This window comes from Cynara cardunculus (genome assembly GCF_001531365.2).
Source record: "Cynara cardunculus var. scolymus isolate 2C chromosome LG 13, CcrdV1, whole genome shotgun sequence".
NCBI lineage: Eukaryota > Viridiplantae > Streptophyta > Magnoliopsida > Asterales > Asteraceae > Cynara > Cynara cardunculus.
This window is the reverse complement of record NC_037540.1, coordinates 37,742,869-37,770,211: the sequence shown is the minus strand read 5'-3', so window position 1 is coordinate 37,770,211 and position 27,343 is coordinate 37,742,869. Positions and strand designations below refer to the sequence as shown.

The 27,343-nt window shown below is 35.3% G+C and overlaps 2 protein-coding genes across 3 annotated transcripts; one reads left to right on the top strand and one right to left on the bottom strand.

Moving 5' to 3' along the window:
- Positions 1-430: 430 nt before the first annotated feature.
- Positions 431-5,861, bottom strand: LOC112525702. 2 transcript variants are annotated; one of them, XM_025135934.1, is made up of 8 exons: positions 5,496-5,861; positions 3,769-3,909; positions 3,085-3,177; positions 2,881-3,007; positions 2,491-2,591; positions 1,955-2,035; positions 1,000-1,079; positions 431-851 (listed from the first exon to the last, which is right to left on the bottom strand). In XM_025135934.1, the coding sequence occupies exons 1-8, from the start codon at positions 5,835-5,837 to the stop codon at positions 632-634; spliced, it is 1,185 nt and encodes a 394-aa protein (XP_024991702.1). In that variant the 5' UTR covers positions 5,838-5,861; the 3' UTR covers positions 431-631. The 2 variants fall into 2 exon arrangements, with proteins under 2 accessions (XP_024991702.1, XP_024991703.1); XM_025135935.1 differs by lacking the exon at positions 431-851 and having other exon boundaries at positions 996-1,079.
- A 15,951-nt stretch (positions 5,862-21,812) lies between these two features.
- Positions 21,813-26,046, top strand: LOC112525715 (probable LRR receptor-like serine/threonine-protein kinase At4g20940). Its single transcript, XM_025135953.1, has 3 exons — positions 21,813-23,131; positions 23,337-24,869; positions 25,268-26,046. The coding sequence occupies exons 1-3, from the start codon at positions 22,072-22,074 to the stop codon at positions 25,852-25,854; spliced, it is 3,180 nt and encodes a 1,059-aa protein (XP_024991721.1). The 5' UTR covers positions 21,813-22,071; the 3' UTR covers positions 25,855-26,046.
- The last annotated feature ends 1,297 nt before the right edge of the window (positions 26,047-27,343 follow it).

Here is a 27,343-nt window from a genome sequence, read left to right as displayed (position 1 = left end):
TGTCGTTTTAGCATTAAGGACTCGTTAAGACTTTATCACGTCAACGATTCTAGATCATGTAGGTCCCATTTTCTTAACTCTTGAAAAATGGATACATCATGATGAACCAAAAATTGAAATTGGGGACCATGAATCATCTAAATCAAACTTCGGGTGGACACAAACTTTCTCATTTGCTTTTTTGCATTAAAACTAGTAGATCACCAAATATGACTAAATATAACTTGTTTAGTCCGATTGGTCAACGATCGATCTTGACCCATTTATCATAACCCGATTTATGATCCAACTAATCTCGATAAATGAATGATGACATAGATCGATTTGTTTGGTTTGTGTTAAAAGATGAGCACAAATCGGGTGTTATAAGGAAAGATGGATGAATCATGAACCGTGAGGAGTAACTCAACTGATAAGTCCTTAGTTCAAATCCTCAAAAAGGGTTTAACTCAACTTCAAGGGATCCCTGGATTAATGAGGTGCACATAAACTGGCCCAGACAACCACGGTTCAAAATCTTTAAAAACTAGACGGATCCCAACTCTTTGGAAGATTTGCATATGCAATTTCTTTTTCAGTTATCATGGAGTATTCATGCCATAACGAAACGATTTTCCTACGGGTATTGATGTTAACAGATGTCGTCGTGGTGTTTTTCTGCACGGGAGATGGAGCGACCCATACGAAGCCTACGGGCCGTAAGTGATGCCAACAACACATCTACACTATCCTCAACTGCTTCAGCTTGTTTATCCAACCCCAATGAGCTGAACTGTGAAACAAGATGTAGCTCATCTAGTAGCCCAATGGCTGCTGCCGCTGTACAGGTTCGGTCCCATGATGGTTGCGGCCTGCATTCCAAATAGAAAATTGTCGTTGGCCCAACGGTACCCAGGTTACCGGTAGAACCCATCCTCACACGGTTCAAAAATCGGTAAATGTGAGGATTGTGCGTGAGTATTTGCTATACATAAATAGTATGTCGATCATAAATCTTACCGAAGTCTATGCATCGGAGATGCACCTGTGGTGAGCGATATGCATGGAAGATCGTCTCCCCATACTAATTCCGCTCGTTCCTGCAATCATATCTAACCCATGAAAATTGCAATCTTGTGACTAGATTTAGTATAAGAACGATGTTATATTATTTATAAATACCGAAACCACCCTCCTATAACATCCATCTTTTTGGTAAAACTTCAAGTTAAAGATACTACTTTGCCCTCGGTGATCATAACAATTCGGTCCACATGATCCATATCGTGTCTTTATTCGAGGGCTATTATAGACATTAAACTAGTAGTTGTGTCAAAGTCTAAACATTACTACTTTTTTGGGATGGATGGAGTAGCATGCTCTAAAGAAATTTCTATTTTCCCTATAATGTGTTCTCATTCTCATCAACAAACCTCTAATACTAGTTTAAAGCGTATTCACCACCCTCTGAAGCGGCCCCACCACATCGCTGCCACATTCATTATGGGGGCGGTAAATCGTGCATGAACCCCATTGGTAGAGGCACGGTGCCACACTCGAACCCAAGACCTCACACATATGGATTACACACATACCCCTTTCGTTACGACAGATCAGCATTTTGGATTAATTCATTTATATCATTTACCATTTTGAACTTTTTGTTATCTTGTATGACAAATGGAGAAACAAAAAGGGTAAGTATTGGCCTAACAATTACGGAGGTGGGCATCCTTGCAGAATGAGTGGAAAGTCTAGGGTTCGACCCCGGGCACCACCCACCTGCCTTTTGGACCCACAATTTACCTCCCTCGTGATGGTCGTGGGACCAGTACGGTGGGGTCACTCCAGAAGGTGACGCATGCCTTTTTTTGTGGAAGAACGGATCTTGTTTATTTGATGTGAAGTATTTAGGATGGTTCAAACAAGATGAACAATGAAGATAAGTGTGGTAAGCAAATAGCATAAAGTTTACCTTCAAACGCCTAAACATAGCAGCCGAATTGCTCCACGTACCATCAATCAAGATAAAGTTCATTGTTTCAGCGGAATCTGTCTGTACAAATATTCAGCAAGTTATCACCTTATAGAATATAGCGTTTATTTGCTTGCGGATAGTCAACACCGTATACAATTTAGGCTTTTGATGAAATTAAGGATTGCAACTAACTAGAATAAAAACCTCTAAGCCAAAGGGTCATTGGCCAACTGATCCAAGTTCAAGCCTTATGAAAGAGGAGTGTGTTTTGAGTTTTGTTGTATGTAAATGTTGGGTCGGGTTCGGGGAAAAACCACAAAGAAATAACCATTCATTTGTCTGGTATGCATGTGTGCATAAAATGCACACACGTGCAACTAAAAAACATTTTCATTTACTTTTATGCAATGTGCATACATGACAAATGAATGGTTCATAGGGTGTTCCTCAGTTTTCCATTTTTTTTGTGGTTTTCCTCTGAACCCAGAGTCTATAAATATTATATGCTTAAAAGAAGATTAAATCAAAAGTACCCGGCATGATTCAGATGATGATTTATATCCAACAAAACTCTCCTCTACAGACTTCGTTGGCGCATTCTTATTTGGATAAAGGCACCAAACATTGTTTCTCCCTAAAAATGTTTCGTAACATGTTAGAACGTTTACAAGTAAAACATTGACACATAGTTTAAGGAAAATATGCGAAGATTAGTCAAATACCTAAAATACCCTCTAATAGAAACAAAACAAAGGCATGTGGATCAAATTGATGGTCTCGTATTTATTTATAACGACAATAATGTGCAAATAATAATTCCGTGCGACAGAATTCTTGCAATTTTCAAGAGAAATCTCGAACACTATTAAAGGGACATCAAAAACGTAAATTGTTGCAATTTTCATACATCAAATAGTACCGACCTGAATGCATGAACGACTTCCACATAATTTCTTCATGTTCAGCTATGCCAAATATGCACAATGTGGCTGCATCAATGCCAAATACTTGCCATAATAACTTCCCCGTGTTGTTTTGCCTCAAGAAATCCTAGAAAATAATGAGTTTCCGTCAAATGACTACAACAGAAGCCGTTGACAATTGAGATTACTCAATGATGTTTATACCTTTGGATGCATATATAACCAAAACCGTATCCGATGCCAAAGAGAACAAGGTACAACCCTCAAACACATGCAATCTTCAAGAGGAAGCCAACACTGTAAAATTTTCATTAATATCCCAAGATCATAATAGTGTGAATCTATACCATAAGCAATACAAACTTACTTTTCTAAGCACCTAGCTTAATACACCCTCCATCCCAAAATAAGTGCTTACTTTCCAATTCTACCCTTGATTATGAGTGAGATCGAGAAATTCATTACTCCCTCTATTATCAAGGGTAAAATTGTCATTTAGTTGATTAAAAAGAGTAATAATTACAACCACAAGGGCACCAATTACAACCACAAGGGTGGTGCCTGATTGGTTTGAGCTTGGCTCCAAAGGTCAAAAGTACCAGGAGGTCTCAAGTTCAAATCCAAGGAGGAATAAAAATCCCCTTGTGGCCACGGAGGTTCAAATGCGGTGACTCTGGACTATCTGCAAAGCAGGTGGTCGCCCTGGGATTAGTCGGCTCGCATAGTGAGTTGGATATCCAGGTTAATAAAAAAAAAGAGTAATAATTACACATTTCTATAACCGTGTGTCTTTTTCACTATGAACATTTATTTTGGGACTAAGGAATAAAAAAAATAGAAGATATAAAACCATTGAGGGATACCTATAGTTATGGAAGTAAATGGTACCTTTTGGCAAAGGTAACCTCTGCTTCCAAGTATGCGGCATGCTATTTGTCTAGCTGAAAAGAAGTGGAGCTTTTGTTCGGAATCATCCAACGCCCTATATTTTGCCCTGTGCTTTTTATCTTCTTGCATCTTGAAGTGCCCCTAAATATTAGCATAGTCACAGATATGGATTTGCACTAGTATTGTAGAGGATAAAACCACAACAATTTGAGTTAAACTATGTTGTTATAGAATATAAGCAAGAAACCATGGAAACAATAAAGTCGATACCGTAACTGAAAGATATTATAGAATATAAGCAGAGAAGAAAATGAAGCAGAAATTTAAATAACAGAAAGTGAGAACAAGACAACTAAAAGGGATAAAAACCCAACAAAGTTCACCATAAGGATGTATTTCGTACGTAGACAAGACTGCACGGGCAAGAGTGAGGTAGGTGGGTGAAGGAATTGTGGAATGTTTTCGGGTTTTAATTTGACATGGGTAGTTTTGTAATTTACCAAGTTTGTCCCATCTCCCTGATTTTTGTTCCACCCTTTTTAATGTCCCACTCAGTCCCATCTTGTTCCTGTCTAATGTCGCATCAAACATGGAATCACAAATTTTTCTTCTCATGTCACATCCTGTTCCGCATACCAAACACACCCTAAGAGAACAAGAACAATTGGAAGCCTGCTTAATTTAATACCATTCTTTTGATAGGTTGAAAAACCTGATGTAGAAACTTGCAACGTAAAAAGAGAGTATAGCATTGATCCAATCAGCTTTAAGCTTATGGAAACTAATTTCAAAACTACATATCATCCTTAGAAACGAGTCTCCCTACCCTTAGGAGTTGAGCCTAGAGGAAAAGTTTGCATACATCCTACCCTCCGAGACCCTGCTTTTGAGCAAGATTATACCGGATATGTTTGGTTTGATTTGGTTTTTAGAGCATCCTCTTTCACATCAAAATGGTAATTCCTTTGCAATGCACACGTTATTAGTTTCTGAAGCTGAAACTAGACCCAAATGAACCTTTCAATGACAAAGTTGGCATTCAAAGATCCTGATTACAAAACAGCAATTACACATTGCTAAATCTTGATCAAATGTTCAACAAACTATGACACTCCCTCCATCAAAACAAATACCACAACTTGAAACATAGTTTAACAAAAAAGGGTTGGTTGGACTTGTTCCCCATGACTGAACCAATTCTTAATCTCACAAGTCGCTTCAAAGCTCGATCCCTATTTGAACCCATTTTTGTACAATTGAGTACATTGCTAAATTCAAAAACTCTCTCTGGGCCTGTTTCTTATCAGCTTAATGAGCTTATTCAGTAAGCTATACATGATTATTCGGCAGTGGCTTAGTGATATAGAAAGTGGCTTCTTCAGTAAGCTTGTAGGGGCTAAACTTACCACCAATTAAAAAACACTCTACTTCCATTTATTGAAAAACCCCACACAAACAAAATCTTTCGTAAGCAGATAACTCCAACAACTTAGATTTATCCATACATAGCTTGATGGAAACCAACCAAACAGTCAATCAACTACACGTAGTGTAGGGGCTATCTAAACTCCTCCATCAAGATTTTGGAGATTACATTCTAATGGATAGGATATGACATTCAAATAAAAATTGCCCATCATTCAGAACCGAATAACACTTGATTTAATCTAAATTTAAAGCATAAATGAATCTATAAAAGCAAAATAGGGTTTGAATTCCTGTGATACCTTGAGTTTTCCACCAAGTCCTCCAAATTTCATCTGCGCATCGCTTTCTCGCTCTGAAACCATCATTTCGTCGACAATTTCCGCCACTTGTGTGGGTAATGGGGAATCGGTACCCCACGCCTGCCATTCTTGTAGGCTAACAATGGCTGGTCTTGCTTCATTGATGTAGCTTCCACGATCTTGTGTTGATGGAGTGGCGTCGACGGAAGAATCAGCAGAGAGGGCACGGGAGCAGACGGTGGTTGTGGGTGGCGCAGCCATGTAAGTGGTCGTGCGTAGAAAGGGGTCTTTTGAGCATTTGATCATGGTGAAGGCCCTAAAGCTAGTCGCAGAGGCGAACATGGTCTCTTAATTATCATCGAGTGGGTTCAAAGATTCGGTTTTTAGACTATCAAATATGTTAATTGAATGGCCCATTTAGAAACGCCCAATATTTTATTGGTTTGTTATCTCGATTAACGGGAAGGATACTCGTGCAATGAGTCGATGATATAGTATGACTTTATGTGATTTGAGAAAGCGATGATGTTTTTATTTTTGAATAAAATATAAATTTGAAGATATTATAAAATTTTGACAAAAGTATATCGATGTTAGTATCAAATTAACTGTTTAAAATTCATATTTTTTGTATAATTTTTTAATTCAATTTTTTTATTATAATTTAATTTAGGTTCAATAACGAATTAATTTATATTTGTTTAATAATATAATTTTCTTATAAAGATAATAATTAATTATTTAGTTAAAACTCGATAATTATCGAAATTATATTTTAGATTTTTTATATTTTAAAATGAGATGTTTATCCTCTATTTGATTATATTTATCTGTAGTTAGTTACACGAATTCAAACATGAAGCTTTAATAAGTTGTATTTATGCATAATTTACTTGTAATCATGAATTTTAAGTAATATTCATCAATATACAGTACTTCATGCATAAAAAATGGTTTTTAAGAATTTTTGTCAAATGTTTTATAATATAGTATAGATAACATTGCAAGTTGATACCAGGTTTCGTCTAGAGGTGATCATTTGCAGGTTTGAGTCGTTTCTAGGTCGAGCTTAACATGATTTATTTTTGTTCAACGAGCCTAATATAGCAAACTCAAACCCGTTTTTACGGGTTTATGGACTTACCCATATCCGCCTTATAAATGAGTCAGGCTTGCCCACAGGCTAGTAGGCCTATTTTTTTACATTTAAAAAGTAAAACATATATAAAACCATGAGTTATGTAACATCATTTAAATTACGTAATTTATTTTCTACATAAAATTAGACGTAAAAGATACCAATGTACATAACGTATGAAAAAATAGTTTCACAATAGGAGTATGAACTTTCTCTCCAATGATTTATCAACTTTTAGAGTCCATGTAATTTCAATAACAATATATTTAACCACCTAATATTTCAAGATCGAGATTCGAGACGTACTATATTACATATTATATATATTTGGATGACGGTTGGTAATTTGTAGAGAGAATCAAACTCATTACCACTTCTAAATCTTTTTGATAAAAAGAAGTAAATTATTAATTTATATATGAATTTAATAACTATAATAATATAACGGGACGAACGGGCCTTGTTGAATTTATCTTCGTTACCCAAGTCCGTCCATCAATTTTAGCGGTCTAGCCCAATTCATCCCATTTTTTCGAGAATGAATGTCCAAGCCCGCTTTTCCAGCTGGTCGGGTCTAATGGGTCATACCGTCCGTGAACAGCTCTAGTTCGTCCACTTGTTTTTTTTAAAATCTCTTATTAACCTCTTATTTGTTAAAAGGTATGGTCATTTAAACCGTTTGTTCTTCAATCTCTATTTCTAACGATGTCATGTGTTGAATTATATCAACACTATCCAAGTAATCCATCAAACAGATGCAACACTCCACAGACTCCGGGATTAGTTTTGTCCGACGTCTGGAAATGATCCTGCCACTAAGAGAAAAATCAGACTCTGAAGCGACGGTACTAGCTTGGATTGTTAGTAAATCAAGGCGATACATGCCAAACCCGGGAATTGAGGTTGTTTTTATTTCCAAAAATCTAATAGATCAATTTTTTTCAAAATCTTCGACATCATTTGCGGAACATGTGACCATAAAGTTAGTATGCACATACATATTTAAACCAAAAGTCACACATATTTGTGTAATTAAAACTTCAACACCGATAACATTTAAATACGGATTTACGCCGCAGCACAAAGAAAAGCAAACGGGATGTTCATAAAATATTTTAACAAAAAAAAATTCATTGAACTCATCAACCTTCTCCAATCATGATGGTCTTCGTATTGGGCAATTTTATTTGCCAAAATATATAATTGGTTTAAAACTAAAGGGTTTGTTCAATAATAAATATGGATAAAAGTGTTGTCGCGTTTTTTAATTGCCTAAAATATCGTACAATTTTTCAATCACGGCTTAATCAAGATTTGCAATAGAAGTTTTCGGGTAATGGTGTCTATAAAATATAATTATTTTTTTGTTTTATCAAATTTTCAATCATAAAATAAGTCGAATTCCAACGAACGGACATATCGAACCTCGGTTATGAGCCTCGACCCTGACCCCTAGATCGACCTCTACCTCTGCCACTAGTTGAATGAACTGGGTCTTTTGGTTCTATTAGTAACCCCTGATTTACACATCTCCCTCGCCCTCGGCCTCTTCCCTAGCCTTGGGCCTTGACATTAGTTGTGGTTTTAGAGTTCATTTCAGACTCTCTATTTCCGTTCCACGACCTTTACCTCTTCCACGAGCGTTTGAGGATCTTCTCGGTTTATTTTTCAGCAGAGGGTCCGCCCTATCCAGAGTAAATGAGGCAGTTATTACTAAAAAGGCGAGAATGGACCATTTAATGAATCACAGAATAAATACATTGTTAATCACATAACCAAATATACAAAAGTATTAAAGTACAAACATGCACCTGTAAATTTATAAATAGATTGTCATATGTAATTTGAATTTACTTTACATGTTCTTTCGACCCCCATTATATTTAATACCCTACGGGTTCTAACATGGTAGGGACATCTTAACATTCAAAAACTATATAGTTTAAGTTTAGACATCAAACTGAATACCTAAATCCTTAAATTCAGCCTCTGATACCAACTGTAATAACTCGCCAAAATTCAAATAACATATAACAAGAATTTGTACAAACAAACCAAATTAAAGATACAGAATTGGTCCAACTCTACAATACAAATTCATGAAAGCTACCACATCCTTTTTGCTACTAAGTTTTTCATACATAAAGATCCACATAGAAAGAAGATCAAAAGTAGACTTCATCTTCTTCCTCGACTAGCTTCATATATGAAAATCAAATAAGACAGTATCACATTTTACCCTTTATTTTACCTTCTAAATGATGTTTCCCTGAAATGCATATTTTGAAACACAAGATGAGGGTTAGACCATAAGGTCCAGTGATAAATCCCTGTCAGTAGAAATAATACAGTAAAAATCACTTTGATATAAATTAATTTCATCAATTAATAACAATATAGCCTTGCAAAATTACATCCCACCCAAGGCAACTATCCACAACAGTCGTTTTTGTATAAAAATACACACTATGATAAGATCTGGTCAGTAGTAGTGCAACCACATGAAAATACATTTGTTGGACATACTTATATCCCCCCTGCAGGGGCCATTACAACCTCACACGCCCACAAGCTTCTATTATGTATATCCTTTAATCCCATTGACACTTACCAAGTCACATGTGTTATAATCAAACAACATGTACCAAATACCATATCACATATAATGGTGAAGTCAAAACATACATTAAAATAATAATCATTTGATAACATATGCGTTTCAGTTTAAAATAGTTACAAGAAAACTCACCTTGATTATGATTTGATACTATAAGCCCTTAATCGATAATGAATCTTGATATCAAAAACTAGAATCTGAATAAAGGAGGTAGCGATCACAATCTAGATAAATAGACTCAACCTTATCTCTAAATAAATTCTAATGCATGCATGACACCCAGAAAGACCCAAAAACGACACGAAAGAAAAACGAGAGAAATGCACCACAGTGACTTAAGCGGTTGGCTGCATGACTCAGGTCGTGGGCTAAGTTGCACAAGTCTCTATCCAAACTGGTTCAACCTGCAATTTTTAATCAACCAGAAATTTCTTCAAATGCCATTCCAACTTCAATTACTGATCAAAGTTACGATAAAACAACTTTTCAAGAATACCAAAAAAGCATCCCAATCGTAATCTTTAACAAAGCTCTTAACAAAACAAATCATCAAAGAACTCTTTACCCAAAAATGGAGGGAAACCATAACCCATAATATGCAAGATGAAGATTAAACCAAAATCCCATGTAAACAAAGAACCTTAAAACTTCAATACCGATATTGATTTCTATATAGAAAGAGATCACTAGCAAAACTCAAAAACTTCTATTCCATAGCCGGACCTAGAGGGGTGGTTAGGTGGCACGTGTCACCGTATTGTTCTTTCGTGGTAAGGTAAAAAAATTAAGTTCGTGAAAGGTGTAACCGTTTTATTCTAGAAGGTGCAACCGTTTTATATGGTGCCACCGTATTAAAAAAATTCTTGGGTCCGTCCCTGTTCTATTCAACCTTCAAAACTCATCAAAATTCTTGACAAACTCATACAACTACTTGAAACAAACGTTAATTGAAGGAATTAGAGAACTCATGCCTTAGGAGATAAAAATTCCAAAGAAACTTTTCAAGAAACTTCTCTAATTGGAAACCGTCTAGCAGCGATAACTCCAGAGCATAAAACACACACACAGGCCAAGAAAGCTTTAAAGTTCTAGAAGCTCAAAGAGAAGGTGAAACCCTTTTACATGGGTTTAAAATTAGGCCAAACCCTATAGAATAGGCATATTGCATAAAAGCCACTGGACTTCTAACATAAATCTCGGTTATCACAATTATTTATGTAACCAATAAATTATAAACTAGTTATGTTTGGTAAAAGTTAGCTATAATCAAGTTAATTGATCTAAAGTGACATTCCAAGTTTACTCAATTCAGTATAAGAGACATAACTGCAAAAAAAAGTGGAGAAAAAAATGATCGGAGCATATTGAAAAGCTACTCAAGGTAATTTTTATTGTTATAATCAAATAGTTGTATATCTCGGGGAAAAATATTGGGTTTGCCTCCACATTTTTATGTGCGGTCTAAGGTTTTCGAATTTCATATGCCATTTCACAAATAAAGCATACACTTTAATGCACGTTCAAACACTTCATATCTTATGTATATTCTACTCCATGAATGATGATGAGAGTTTGAAACCAGTAAATATTGTAACCTGGATGATATATATACATTGAAACTCTTAAATGACAAGACATGCTTGTAGGTTTTAACTGTTTGAATTTTAATGCGGATTGTGAAGTATACACATACATCACTCGATGTATGATCATGACTACAAATTGTAGCGATGAATTTTCTACAGTTTCGACATGTTACGACCTTGCATTGTAGTCCAACTGTTATTACATATATCATTTAAACAATCACTATGTGTTTACCTTACTTCGTTGCCTATTTGCTCATATACCAAGTTACCAACATCACATCTTGTTATAAGTTGTCAATCTAATTTTGATATTAATTCGTGACATAAACTATCTTAATATTTATTTCAATAATAACACATGAAAACTGGTTTATAAGTTTGTACAATTTATTGGTTTTGTACATAATTATGTGTCTATGTATATTTGTCTTTACGCAACTATAAAGTTCAAAGGACTCTCAAGCGGTTTCATTCCTTCTTATTGTACTTATGGGTCAACCCAACCCGAATGGAAGAAGAGGATTAGCCAAACAACGATCCACTTATATATATAGACTTGGGATCATATGAGACCAAGGGTTTTTCGTGAGACCCGTAAGACCAATTCTCAATCATTGGATTAGATCTACAATATGAACATTTATAAACGCCACGAGACTTCTCAACAATCACAAAATTGCCACCATGCAACTTTAGACCATTTGATCATTAACTTATAAAGTTGATCAATGAACATAAATTGGTCTCACGAAAAACCCTTGGTCTCACGTGAACTCAACCCTATATATATATATATATATACATACATACATACATACATACATACATACATACATACATACATACATACATACATACATACATACATACATACATACATACATACATGCATAAATACATACATACATACATACATGCATGCATACATACATGCATGCATGCATACATACATACATACATACATACATACATGCATACATACATGCATACATACATACATGCATGCATACATACATACATACGTGCATACATACATACATACATATATAGAGACAGGTTCGATACAAATCGATTTTAGGATGTGAACCATGGGTAGAAGGAGAGTGTGACACATATCTCATACATTCACGGGTTATTCATCATGAATGTGTATTATTCATCATAATATCAGTTTATCATTGATCATAAATGGTGTGTCATTTATCATGAATAATTCACGAATGTTCGCCTTCATTATTTATTCATGGTGAATGTGAACATCCAAAAACATATGTCGTGCTCTTCTTTGTCCCCTGATTCATATCTTAAAATTGGTTTACAACTGAACTTATATATAATATTTTCATATATCCTATTATTCAAAATACCAAATGCACAAAAAATAGAAACACAAGGACTCCCAATTCCAAAAAGAAATAGTGTTTCTTGCATGGGTGGACCAATAATGGATTTTGTCACCAACCAATTACATACTCATGTCATGTCATGTTATGTAACATAGTTTTCACGGTTAAAACAACAAAATTTGATTTTGGATTATCCATTGATTCGTACTTGTATACCGTACTTTCAAGATCAATTTTTAACAAATTTTGGCCTTCGTAAAAGCATCCAAGTTCATGTTATTATGGGTTAAAAAACGTTAAGCGGAGTCCTGTGCTAGCACCCTTTTCTACAAGGGCAGTTTAGTCATTTTGTTAATAAATATAAAAAAACGTAAAAGGATTTGGATGCGAATGGTATTTATAGGTTAAGAAGAAACAAAAGTTGAGTTCAAGAACAAAGGATATGATTTCACTGATTCAAAGTTGAAGTTGATCGTCACTTGAAATTTGAAACCGGAAGCTATTGTTCTTTCTTCCTCAAATTGATTCGTGTTTGATTCTTCTCTTAGATGAAACCATTTCTTCCTCAAAGGAGAGTGTTAATATGAGAATTGTAAGAAGGATCTGGACCATTGATCATCTTTAATCTCAAACTCGCCCATGAATTGGCTTGATACGAGGATTGATCTGGTGCATCTCATCTCGGTGCCATCTCATCCTAATGTGTATCTAAAGGGTGGAGATCTATTCTTAGGATTCTCGCTTTAATTCTCCTTCTCACCGGACCCAACCCTAAATATATTCGTGTGTGAACTTTGGTTGTTCCATTTTTTTTAACCAAAATTCATAGTCAAAACTAGAAAGTGAATGAGATATTTAAGAAAGTTTTAAACAAATTCATAGGTGAAACAATTAAGTGAATGAAATAATTAAGGAATATGATAATTAAATGAATGAAATATATAAGGAATGTGGTATCAATATGTGAAAAAGACAAAACTATCCCGGTTAACAAAGTTTGTACTATTTCTTTGTTTTACGATCAATGCAAACCATTACATTTATACAAACTTTTCAATGGTTTTTCAACCAATCAACATTATTCAATTTTCTTTTATCATTTTTTAGGGTGGTATTGTATTTTTTTACTTCTTAACTGTTTATTGGAGATATTTATGGTATTTATCTTCTAATTAACTTCCTCGATTTAATTGATATTGATAATGATTTTTATGATAACCATTAAAAAGGGAATTTGTATTTTTTTTTTATTGTTTTCATCAATAATGGAATCAAGACTACAGTTAGTTTCGTTTGCATGAGTTCATCAACGTTGGCTTGAATTGGGGCTTTTGGTGTTGAGTGCGTTTTGTTAAACGAAATACATGTTCATGATTTTTTTTAATCCTTAACCTATCAGGAAGTTTGAAGTTCTGAATACGTTTTTGTAACTGTTTGTGTTCATTAATGAATGTTTATACATAGTGAAACCATTTCAAGAATGAAATCGTCAAATGAAGTCATTTCAGTAGTGAAACCATCAAATAAAATAATGGTTTCATCGAATGCTGATTTCACCAAACTTATTTCAGTAGTGAAACCATCAGATGAAATGATGACTTCATCCAAGAATTAATGGTTTAATCCAATGCTAATTTTATCCAAGAAATATTTTATCTAAAACAGATTTCATTTCATAATGATCTAATCCAAAACATATTTCATCAAAAATATGTTTCACACACACACACACACACACACACACACACACACACACACACACANACATATATATATATATATAGAGAGAGAGAGAGAGAGAGAGAGAGAGAGAAAGAGAGACTTGAGATCAAGTGGGACCAGATTGTTTTCGTGAGACTACATAAATAACACCGAAACTTCACAGTAAAACACTGTGAATGTTTGGTAATTTTTTCCCTTCACGGTGTATTGTGGTGAAGTTTTAGTGTTATTTACGTTATCGCAAAAACAAGTATATATATATATATATACACACACACATCCATAACGTGCCACATGTCCTTTTCTAAGATGGATATTCATCATGAATCGCACATGCATAATGAACATGGACGTGTTAATCATGAATCACACATTCATGATGGATATGAGCGTGTTATTCATCATCAACCACACATTCATGAAAAATAATATGTCCATAATCCTGATGAATATGACATGTCCCTCACCATGGATTGTTTACGAATTCCTAATCAGTTTTAGGTTCCTAACATAACCTACGCCTATATATGGTATTTAAACTATTTTTCGGTTCAAGAGCTCTCCAAAAAATTTGGTTATTTGTTTGGGCAAGTCCAATATGAAACTTAACCATTTTTTTTAGAATGAAAGTAATTTTGTTTTAGGTGTATACTAAACTCTGAGTTTGTACTCAGTTCACGACCCGACTTGTAACTGAACCATTTTTAAACCGTAACCAAACCAATATGAATGGTGTCATTACGCTCAATATTTGAACTAATTATAAACCATGATCACAATCTATTAGTTATTATTTTGAACATAAATTAACAAGCATGATGTCATAACACTCGATTAAAAACGAGAATGACACATATGCACACATATATAATACATATAAACATGTACACCAAATATTGTATCAAGAATAGCTCGAAAATCTTACAAACGACCATTTCATGCCCTTAAGATTGCATTTGGTACATGGGATATGAAAAGATAGAACGTGACAAAACTCACTGTTCCACATTTGGGGTAACATGGGACATGACAAGAACTCAATGTCCCACGTTTAGTGCGACATGTGATAAATGCAAGAATTATGACAAAGTGGGACAACATGAGACAAAAACCGCTTTTTCTTGTTCCACCAAAATAGGTGGAACAAAATGAGACAAAAATAAAACAAAAACTAAAATATTACTAATTAACCCTCATTGATATATATAACCTTAATATGATATTTGTTTTAGTGGTCATAACCGCTAGTCGCGGCCGCTGCCACCACCGATAGCCACCGTTGACCACCTCCTCCTCCACTATAAGAACCTCCTTCACCACCTCCACGACCACCGTCGACCAACTGAACACCACCGTCCATCGTCACATCCACAACCACCATCGACCACCGACCACCACCATCCACCGCCACCTCTACAACCACCGTCGACCACCGACCACCACCGTCCACTGCCACCTCCACAACCACCGTCGACCACTGACCACCACCGTCCATCGCCGCCACCACTACCGTCGTTGGCCCCCTCCACCTTCTTCTCTGCTACAACAACCTCCTCCACCACATCCACAGTCGTCGTCGGCCATCGACCACCACCGTTCACCGCCACCACCATGGGCCACCTCACCTCCACCATCGGCTACCATTACCACTACCCACCAACAACGTTGGCTACCACTACCACCCTCAGCCACCACCATCGGCTAACACTACCATTATCTACCATCTTATGTCCTCCACAACCATCATTAGCCACTGACCACCACCACTAGTACCCCGTCAACCACTACCACCTCCACCATAACCAACATCACCTTCGTCAATTGATAAAGATCTTCTAGACCGAATAAAACATAATTTCTTCTTGTACAAATCGAATTTTTTCAAACTACCACCAATTATATCAATATTTTCATTCAAATTTGGCACTATAATATATGTATGTATTTATGTATATGAAAATTGTGTAAAAATGTTTATAAATTAAATTATTTATTTTACTTGTGTTAATTATAACTATTATATGATATATATATATATATATATAGGCGAAAGATCGTGTGAGAAGGAGAGTTACATTGAGAAGCATAAGAAAAACTCGAACCCTTGATCACTTTTAATCTTATGTTCAACCATGAAATGTGCTTTAAAAGAGATTTGATGTTGTGAATCTTGGTGCACCTCATTAGTGTTGACATTCAATTAAGATTGATTCAAGGGTGAAGATATCTTCTTACCAGAACCCAATCCTATATATATAAAATCATCAAATAACTTTTTGGGGCAACTTGTCTAGTTCCATCATGTTCAGTCCTAGTCATACCACACACCAAAGAAACACTTGTTCTGTCCACTCCTACTCTCTTATCATGTCCATTTCCATCCTGTACAATAATGTTCGCATACCAAACACTACCTAAAAGAACATAAAACAACTGAAATACCACATATTTACAATTCTTGTCGGTGTCACTTTAATTTCTATACACAAAGAATTCCACAATAAATTCATGTTGTTTATGATTATTTTTTGTATTTAATGTCATGAAATCATGCAAATCCTAAGTACGATTTATAACATTTATATTTATAGCATATTAAGTGATATTTAATGTCATTCAAATTCGTTTCTTTTTCATTACAAGATACATATGCAGACGTCATAAATGCTAAAACACCAACACTTTAAATTTCTAATTAAAAACAACATATTAAAACCATTGATTCTATGCTTTCACTTTATACCTTCATGATTTGAATGAATAGTTCCCTACTTCATATATTTGTTGTAAAGTGTAAAAGCATTTCAAACACAATTATTACATGTCTTCTATGCCTTAAACTAAAATACAAATTTATAGCCATAAGAATGGTGTCTGATTGGTTTGAGCTTGTCTCCTAAGGTCAAAAGTACCAGGAGGTCCCAGGTTCAAATCAAAAGTGACTTGGTAAGCGCTTACCCATGTAAGCGTTTGGTAAACGACACCTAAATCTATTGCGTTTTGGGGTGGTTTTTTTATAATTTTAATTGTTTATATAAATAATATTGGGTTGGGTGTAAAGTTGAGGGGAGACACGGCAACAGCCTACCCTCATTGTTGTATCGCTGGCTGTTCTGAGTTAGTTTAACTCCATATACGTTCTTTTGTTTTGTAGGTTTAAGTATATTTTTAAACATCTGTATAATTTTTTTTGGATGTAACGTAACATCTTGAAAGTGGTGATAACACCATACTTGACTTGATAACGTATTCGATCAGTAACATTTTTAAATAATTAAATGATCCAAGTTTCAAAATGTTGATCATAGCTGATGGTATACGAAAACTACACGAGCATATATCTTGCAACATCAACTTGGTGTTACTATATAAGAAATTTATAGCGTGATTATCAGTACCTTATTTTTATTTTGAAATAACTGAAATTATTTTAAACTTAAAAGCAAAAGAACATACTGATGGACCATGAATGATGGTACAAAAAAGTCTTCTTAAGGAATTACTTCCGATGAACGAAACATATTCATGGAAAATATCACTATCTTATTCCATGATCTTTGGATACACTCATGAATATTCATGAATAACTGATATTTTAAGTAATGACTTCTGATGAATGACACATGCTAATGGAGAAATGAAATATTTTTTATCATCAAAATCGAATCTTGTCTCGTCATTTTTTTGATACACTAACCAATATTCATCGATAATTTATACTTCTTTTTATCATATCTGGCTATGAAATTGATATTTCTTTTACCGACAATAGCTAATAAGCGTTGTTTAGAGTAAGAGGTCTGACTAGAGTAAGTAGCTTTGTTTAAAAACAAGTGCTAATTAGAAAATGAGTGTTTACCAAACATTCTGGATTTGCTGCTGACTGATAAAAATGACCATTATAACTTTATACATGGTGAAATGCCAAATACAATGCAACTGTTACCGAATATAATGTTTGAATGATTGTTGAATGGACAAAAATTACAAATTTCATAATTGAAATATATTTAGACAAGAAAAATAAATTGATTTTCAACAATTTGTGTTCAGAACTTGATTTGAAGTATTGGACAGTAATTGATTTGCAATATGATCACGTAAATTAGTCATATATTCGTTGTCTTGAGAACTCCACTGCATTCATCGACTTCAATCTCATTACTTCCTTCATGTTGTTCTTCAGTAGTAGTGAATATGGCGTTCTCGTCGTACTACATAAATAATCGATCGTGGATATTGCATTTCCTTATGAAGTTCTGAATTGTGAAGCAAGCAATCATTACATATTTTTGTACTTGAAAAGGATACAGAGCCATTTGTTTTAGGATTGAAAATCTTGCTTTCAGTACATCATATGCACGCTCGATAACATTTCTAAGTTGTGCATGAGCATGATTGAACATTTCTTCTTTACTTAATGCACATCGACGTCGAAAATTTGCTAACCAATATCTTGTATTGCGATATGGAGTCATAAATCCTCGGGTGCAAGTTATGATACATCACAAAGATAATATTTATTTGCAATTACATATACAACTTAAAACATATAGAAAAATAATGATATTTTAGAATTAAGCAAAAAAATAATTACTTGATGGAGGAAAAGGAAATCCCGAAGTTGGGTTAAACACTTCTTCTTTCAATACTCTAGAATTATGTGCAATGTCTTTTTTCCCATCCAGTCCAAACAAACGTAAATATCATATTAAAGTCACAAATTGCTACAATGTTTTGGTAGCATTTTCCTCTTCCTCTATATCTTGCTTGTTGATCACTAGGCACAGCTGCATGTATCAGGTCCGTCTAACGCACATATAGCCCCCTTTAAAAAAGCAAAAATATTAGAATTTGTAAAAAATATCAAACAGTGTAGAAATTATCAAATCAGTAACATATATTATACCAAAAATATCTCTTTGAGGTGCCTAAATCTCTCTGACGTATTTGATGTTTCGTTAAAGGATGCTGGCCCTGCAACCTCTCTCGCTAATTCCATCATTCCTCCCAATATTTCATGAAAACAGTTATGAATAGTCTTCGTGGAATGTTGAAATCTATGTCTAACCATTTAAAAATGTTCATTGTGAGCAACAGTTGTCAAAAATTGCGATCTTTCTTCAACACTTATATGCTTACTTGATTGCAACCAATTCTTTTGTTTAAAATGGTTGCATAACATTATAAAGACATCACAAGATAAACGTATCAATTCATGGCATTGCGTGTATGATTCACTTAATAATTCTTGTGTATATGCATTTCCAATCAAAATCGAAGTGTTATTTCTCACCCTTTCCATTCTTGTTGAAACTCCTTTTCTCAAATACCAATATATAATAACTACAATCATAATGATCTCGTTTTGATCCACGTATGACTTTGCAAATATAAATCACAAAAGAACATCATCTTAAGCTCCAAATATATCATAGATTTATATTTGATAGTACCATAAAAAAAACATCATCTAAATAAACATTGTTCAAAAGAAAGAAAGATGTCATTTTTATAAATATACCCTTTAAAAATGCTATATTTATAATTTTTTAAATGATTTTAATTTCTTTCCTTTACTACCATTTCCTCCCACGTTTGGAAGGAAAGTTTTAGAAGGAAATTTATCATTATTTTCCTTCTGTGTCCTTATCTTTCCCTCCTAAAAATGTTTCAAGAACACGACTTTTTTACTTTCCTTTTCTTTCTTTATGAAAATGGTTTTGAGAACACAACGTAAACGCTTACCCGTTAAGCGTTTGGTAAACGACCCGTAAGGCTGTATAATATCTTTACCTTGATTTTTTTTCCCAAACCTACTTATATTTGTATGATACTGCTTACTCATTCTTAGTCCTTTTTTTAAAAATTTATCTGATATGCGTTTTCTGTTTTTAACCAGCTTTTTTCACAAGTCAAAAGTGTTTATAAAAATACCTGATCTATTTTTATGATAACCGTCAGGTATGCATATATCTTAATTATCCCAAACTCCATCACCAAATTTATTTGATTTACAACAAATTTATATTTAATTTCTATAATGCATTGACTATTTGACCATCTTATTTATATATAAGAAAAAAAGCAAATCCATTTGATGGACCTTTTAACAAAGCATATCTCCTTTGTGGCTTTGTCTCCATACGTCGTCCCTACCCATCTTAACCCTAACACCTACTTCACCTCCGGTTATAATAACTTGACAGCGACACTCCCTTCCGTTAACAGCCGTTAACTTCATGGGTCCCACCACTGACCACGTTCCCTATGCTCTTGGTAACCATCCCCCCTTATTTAACACTACCGGACCCCACCACACATACTTAACTACACATTTTATACTTACTTTGACGTCCATTATAAAAAGATTCCACCTTTTTGCTCATTTCCAAATATTAAGGTTTGTACGATGTGCAAAAGAAGATGTACGTTGATCTGGATTTAGCTAATTAAGGCCTGGAAAAAGTACAGAAAATTTCTTTTGGCGGGTAAAAGTTTTGCTTAGCGACAGATTATACCCAAAAAATACGTTCCATTTCCCGCTTTTTAATTTAATTAAAAGACTTTAATTAATTAATTATCAAAAGATTGAAAGTGCTCTGCTTTTTTCCTTTTACCAACCCTTTTTAAAGAATATATATATATATATATATTATAGAAAATAGAAATGGAATTAAAAATTAATATTAATATTATAAATCTATATTATCTTATAAACCAGATTTTTCAAAAATCTTAAAAAACAATTTTTAAAGCACAAAGTCTTAAAAGTCTTAAAAACAACTCATAATACATTAAATACTACTATTTTATGCATTTAGTCTTAAAATCTTTTAATCTATAATTAAAATAACATATAGTACAAGTTACCAATGAATATTATTACTTTTTCTTTTTAATGTTCCCAAGATAATTTTAACACATTTCACTCATGTCTTTACATTTCACTCATGTCTTCACCTTCTCATCCCTCTATGTCTTCTCCCCATCCCTCAAGATGAGATTCAAATTGATATTCACCATTAGTTATTAAAAGTTCACTCATTCAATTGCTCTAGAACTTTCGGTCTTGGTCTCTTGATTCTTTGCTCTTGGTATAAATCGAATGTATTTGTGAAATCGTTTAAATATATTGGATTTTAAACTGTCATACAATTTTTTTTTATCGATAAACTGTAATTGGAACCATAACTTTTATTTATTCAAATTGTATTAATATGTAAAGATCAAATGTAATTTATATCATCGTTAAATCTTCTCTAATAAAACCAATGAAACTTCAAAATCGTTAAAATTCACGGCTTTCCACCACATTACAAAGATACACAACTAGTAATTTATGAAACACGTAGTAGGTTTGGAAACATAATCTTACCAAAAATTAGAGAATATTGCAAAATTTTAAATGGGTTTAATAGTCATAAATAAATCTATATATAAAAATATTTGAAAGTGATTTATTATTATTATTATATTTTATTCAATTTGTTTTTTTTGGAGTACATTAAATTGAAAAAGGAAATAAAGAATTTCTTTATCTTGAACAGAAATAAATTGAAAAAAGACAAAGTAAAGGAGCACCAAAGGCCCATTCACTCCACAATTCCAACCTTAAATCAGTCACCGAGACGAGAGAGAGCGCTACTGCCCAGTGCCCACGCTTGCTCTGCCGCCGCACCCCCACCACCTCCTCCGTCGCGCCACCGCCTTGCACAACCTCATCCTTTCAGACCCTCTTTACCAACTAAAATGCAGCAAATCTGTAGTCGCAGGTTCTTTGTAGCTTGAACTTTTTATTTCAAAAAGAGGGTTTTTGAACAGTCTACAGTGCTGTTATAAGTACGGCCTGACCACCGCCACGGTAAGAGATTTGCTGAATCTTGAAAAATCCAGAATCCATTTGTAGCTGAAAACTGTTTTTCTTCAAGCATTTTGTTCTGCATTGCTTCCGTTTTAGCTCTTGCATCCACATTCTGTCGATCCCAATTCACTTCTCGTATTGTTTTCTGGATCTTGATGGATTCTGTCGTTTGGGTTTTTCTTCGATTTTAGATTTATATATGTGAAATTAAGCTTCAAACCCATCTTTGTTATATGAAACCTACTTTTAGGGTCTAAATTAGCTTTCAGAAAAGTTCAAAACCTTTTTGAGCTTAACTTGATGAAGATGATTTTGGAGGTTTTATTGGTGGTTATGTTTATCGGTCCTGCTATGAGTCAGCTTCCTTCACAGGACATTTTAGCATTGCTTGAATTCAAGAAAGGAATCAAGCATGATCCAACGGCGTTTGTTCTTAGTTCTTGGAATGAGGAATCGATTGATTTCAATGGGTGTCCTTCTTCTTGGAATGGAATCATGTGTAATGGTGGTAATGTTGCTGGTGTGGTTCTTGATCATCATTCATTAGTAGCTGATGTTGATTTGGATGTGTTTGCAAACCTCACGAAATTGGTAAAGCTTTCGATCTCGAACAATTCGATTTCGGGGAAATTTCCGAGAAAAATTGCTGAAATGCTTGAATTTCTTGATATTTCTGATAATCTGTTTAATTCATCTCTACCGCTGGATATCGGTAAAGTTCAGAGCTTAAAGAATCTATCTTTAGCTGGAAACAACTTTACTGGACCCATTCCTGATTGGATTTCGGGGCTTAACTCGATACAATCGTTAGATTTGAGTCGAAACTCGTTCTCAGGGCCAATTCCACCATCTTTGACACATTTGAACAATTTGGTTTACCTAAATTTATCTGAAAACGGGTTTATGAAGAAAATTCCAAGTGGGTTTCAAGATATGGTTGCTCTTGAGGTTCTTGATTTGCATGGGAACATGTTTGATGGTGATTTTGATGCTCAATTCTTGCTGTTAACAACTGCAATTCATGTCGACTTTAGTGGGAATCTTCTAGTAAGTTCTTCGAGTCAACAAGAAAAGTTCCTAGCTGGGATTTCTGATACTGTCAAATACTTGAATCTTAGTCGTAACCAGCTAACCGGATCTTTAGTTACTGGCGGCGTGGCACAGATGTTCGGGAGCGTGGTTGTGTTGGATTTGAGCTACAACCAATTCGCCGGTGAACTTCCTAGTTTCAATTTCGCTTATGATCTTCAGGTTCTTAAGCTCTCGAATAACAGGTTTTCTGGCTTTATACCGAATGATCTTCTGAGAGGCGATTCGTTGGTTTTAACCGAGTTAGATTTGAGTGGCAATAATTTCACAGGTAAATCTCTGTTATTGCCTGAGAACCAACTATTCATGCTTTATTCATAATAAATATCTGAACACTATTAATGAATTTAGGTTATTCATGATGAATAATTCATGATAGCTGGTTTCGGGGCTGTTAATATATTTATGGTCTTCATTGGAACTTTCCTTGTGCACTTGTATGTACTTTTTTTCTAACATTTTAATCAAATTTGCAGGGTCGATTAGTATGATTATGTCGACAACACTGCAAGTTCTTAATCTATCCAACAATGTGCTCACGGGTGAGCTTCCGTTGGTCACTGGTGGTTGTACGGTTCTAGATTTGTCGAAGAACAAGTTTGATGGAAACCTGACCAAACTGGTGAAATGGGGGAACCTAGAGTTTCTTGATCTTAGTCAGAATCAGTTAACTGGTTCGATCCCAGAGGTCATCGCGCAGTTCTTACGGCTTAACCACCTGAATCTTTCTCATAATTCTCTTGATTCAGCCATCCCGAAAGCAATCACGATGTTTCCTAGACTCTCGGTTCTTGATTTGGGGTTCAACCGGTTTGGTGGACCGTTCCCAAATGGTTTAATATCTATGCCCACTCTACAAGAACTTCATCTTCCAAATAATGAACTTGTGGGAAGTGTTGATTTGTTTTCATCTTCTTTCTCTAACGATTCCAACATACGAGTTCTTGATATTTCTGATAATCAGCTCGATGGCGATTTTCCTGATGGATTTGGTTTGTTAACTGGACTTCAAGTTCTTGATGTCTCGGGGAACAATTTCTCTGGTTCTTTGCCACCGTCTTTAGGTGGACTTTCGGATCTTGTTTCTTTAGATATTTCCCAGAATCATTTCACTGGTCCATTGTTAAAGAATTTGACTGACGATCTAAAGAGCTTTAATGCATCTTATAATGATCTTTCTGGCGTTGTTCCCGAGAATTTGCGAAAATTTCCCGAATCGGCTTTTTTCCCCGGAAATTCCGACTTGCAGTTTCCTAATCCACCTCCGGGACCGAACCCCAGTGCCTCATCCAACAAGAAGAAACCGATCAAAACCATTTTTAAAGTGCTGGTGATCGTTGCTTGTGTTATTGCTGTAGTGATCTTGATTCTTCTAGCGGTTTTCATCCATTACATGCGTATATCACGGCGGCCACTTCCGCAAGAAGTTGGCACGAAGGACGTGCGGCGGCGGCAAACTGCCGCCGGAAGTGGTGGAGGAATGGTGATTTCAGCTGGCGATATAATGACTTCACGGAAAGGGTCATCATCTGAGATGATTACTCCTGAAAAGATAGGTGGAGGAGGGGCAGTGGCGAGTTTCTCTCCGTCTAAAACCAGTGGTTTCTCTTATTCGCCGGATTCTGGAGACTCTTATACCGTCGAAAATCTTTCTAGACTCGATGTGCGGTCACCCGATCGATTGGCGGGTGAACTTTACTTTCTGGATGACACGGTTTCATTTTCACCTGAGGAATTGTCACGGGCCCCAGCCGAGGTTTTGGGTCGGAGTAGCCACGGGACGTCATACAGAGCAACACTTGATAACGGATTGTTGTTGACTGTCAAATGGTTAAGAGAAGGGGTTGCAAAACAGAGAAAAGATTTCGCCAAGGAGGCTAAAAAGTTTGCAAATATACGACACCCGAATGTCGTCGGATTGCGAGGGTACTATTGGGGGCCCACGCAACACGAGAAGCTAATTCTTTCGGATTACATATCTCCAGGAAGCCTTGCGAGTTTCCTCTATGGTACTAATCCCGTTCTTCAGTTTGCTTACTAGCTGCAACAAATTCGAGTTTATAAGACGTAAACAATTGTATGCATGTCTTAATAGACTGCTTTACAGGACTTCGACATGACAAATGTGGGTCCTATGTAAATGTGTTACAATAAGTTTATAGGATGTTTTTGGGAGCCGTGACAGGTATTTTGGGGCACTTTTAAAAACTTGTCAAGGCCTTCAAAAGCGTAAAGTAAACTTATTGCAACACTTTTACATAGGATTCACGAACTCAAGTCCTATATAAAGCAGTGTATTAGGACATTTAGACATTTTTTGCGTCTTATAAACGTGATTTTGTTGTAATGTATGTTTTTGAGTATATATTTGTTGTCAATTTGTTTGATTCCCTTTTTGTTGTTGCAGATCGACCTGGAAGAAAAGGGCCGCCATTGACATGGGCACAAAGGCTAAAAATAGCAGTCGATATTGCTCGTGGCCTAAACTACCTCCATTTTGACCGTGCTATTCCACACGGAAACCTCAAAGCAACCAACATTCTGTTAGATGGTGTGGATTTGAATGCCCGTGTTGCCGATTACTGTCTCCACCGTCTTATGACCCAAGCAGGAACCGTAGAGCAGATTCTCGATGCTGGGGTTCTAGGTTATCGTGCACCCGAGCTGGCTGCTTCCAAACGACCGCTTCCTTCTTTCAAATCAGATATGTACGCGTTTGGAGTCATCTTGTTGGAACTTTTGACCGGAAAGTGTGCGGGTGATGTGGTCTCCGGTGAAGATGGTGGTGGGGTTGATTTGAACGATTGGGTGCGGTTGAAGGTGGCGGAAGGACACGGGCCCGATTGTTTTGATGCAGTGTTGATAACGGAAATGGGAACACCGGCTGCGGATAAGGGAATGAAGGAGGTTCTTGGGATCGCGTTAAGGTGTATACGGCCGCTCTCCGAGAGGCCAGGAATCAAGACGGTTTACGAGGATCTTTCGTCTATATAAGTAGCTAGTTTTTTTTGGGTTTCTTTTTGACTTAGATTAGAGATTGAACTGGTGGAATCAATAGTTCATTGGTCCCTCTTTTTTTTAATGATCTGATGGGTGATTTCTGAAGCTATGTTGTTCCTTTTTTGAAAAATGGTGGGTGGTTTGCTTTATTATTAGATTTGGATTGGAATCATTGGATCCTTTATGGTATTCGCAAACCAGTTTCTGGTAATGAGAAGGTAAGGTTATAATAAGTTGACAAGTGCTTTTGTAGAAAAATATAAGTTATTTCAAATAAACAATCTCATAACACTCCTAAATCTTGTGATGCTTTGTCATGTTTATATTTGTAATTGTATTATTAAATGTAGCCCTCTCTCTCTGTCTGTCTTATTGGCCATATATTAATACGAGTTGAACCCCTGAACGAATTCCACAATCTCTCTCGATCAGAATTAGCATGAAGATACCTGGATTTCTTGCAGCTTCCATGGCAGCTGCTTCAGCTACAACCACCATTACTGGCTCCAAAACTTCTGACCAGGTACATAAATCAACCCTAAAATTAAAGCCGATTGAAGTCGAATCAAATCAAACAAATGATGTTCTCGATCTTTGCTCCTATATTCGAATATTTTTCTTCAATTAATCTTCCTTTTTGATTGTTGTGTAGAACCATGGATTAACATCAATCAATCACCGTGTCGATGCTTTGCCGGAGAAGAGGAGTTGTTGCTCAGAGAAATTTGCACTTAGGTTTGACGGATTGAGGTTTATAGAGACGCTTATAACTGCTCACCGATGATGAATCGTTTTTTTACTTTTACACGTTTTGCTGTGAAGTTTCAAGTGTAAAATACTGGTTTTATGAAAACAGACTGGTATCACGTGAACCCAACCCTATATATATATATATAGGGAAGGGTTCAAACGAGAACCCCTGTGATTTACGAAAACGCGAGAACAATTCAATAACCACATATTGTGATAAAAAATAAAATTAAAAGATTTTTAAAATTAAAATTAAAATTTAAAAAGATTCAAAAAAATTTAAAATTTAAAGGGTAATAATGGAAATGATATATTATCTAGAAAACGGTTAAAATCTTTTAAACTTATCATTAAACACAATCAAAATCTTTTAAACTTATCATTATCATCTAGAAAACGGTTACGATTACAAGTCTAACTTCAAATCGCAAGAACTACGGACGGCGACGGTGTTGATCGACGGTGACCAACCAAGAACACACAACCGTAATCGACCAAGAACCCTAATCGAGAAGCCATTGCATGCAACAAGCAACCCTAATAATGTGATATGAGTGTGATAATCATGTGATAGGGGTGTGATAATCACCGTTATACATCACTTGGATTATTGTTTTGGTTGATAAGTTAAATTTTTGGTGTAATCATGTGATATGAGTGTGATAATCATGTGATAATCATCGTTATACATCACCTGGGTTATCGTTTTGGTTGATAAGTTAAAATTTTAGTG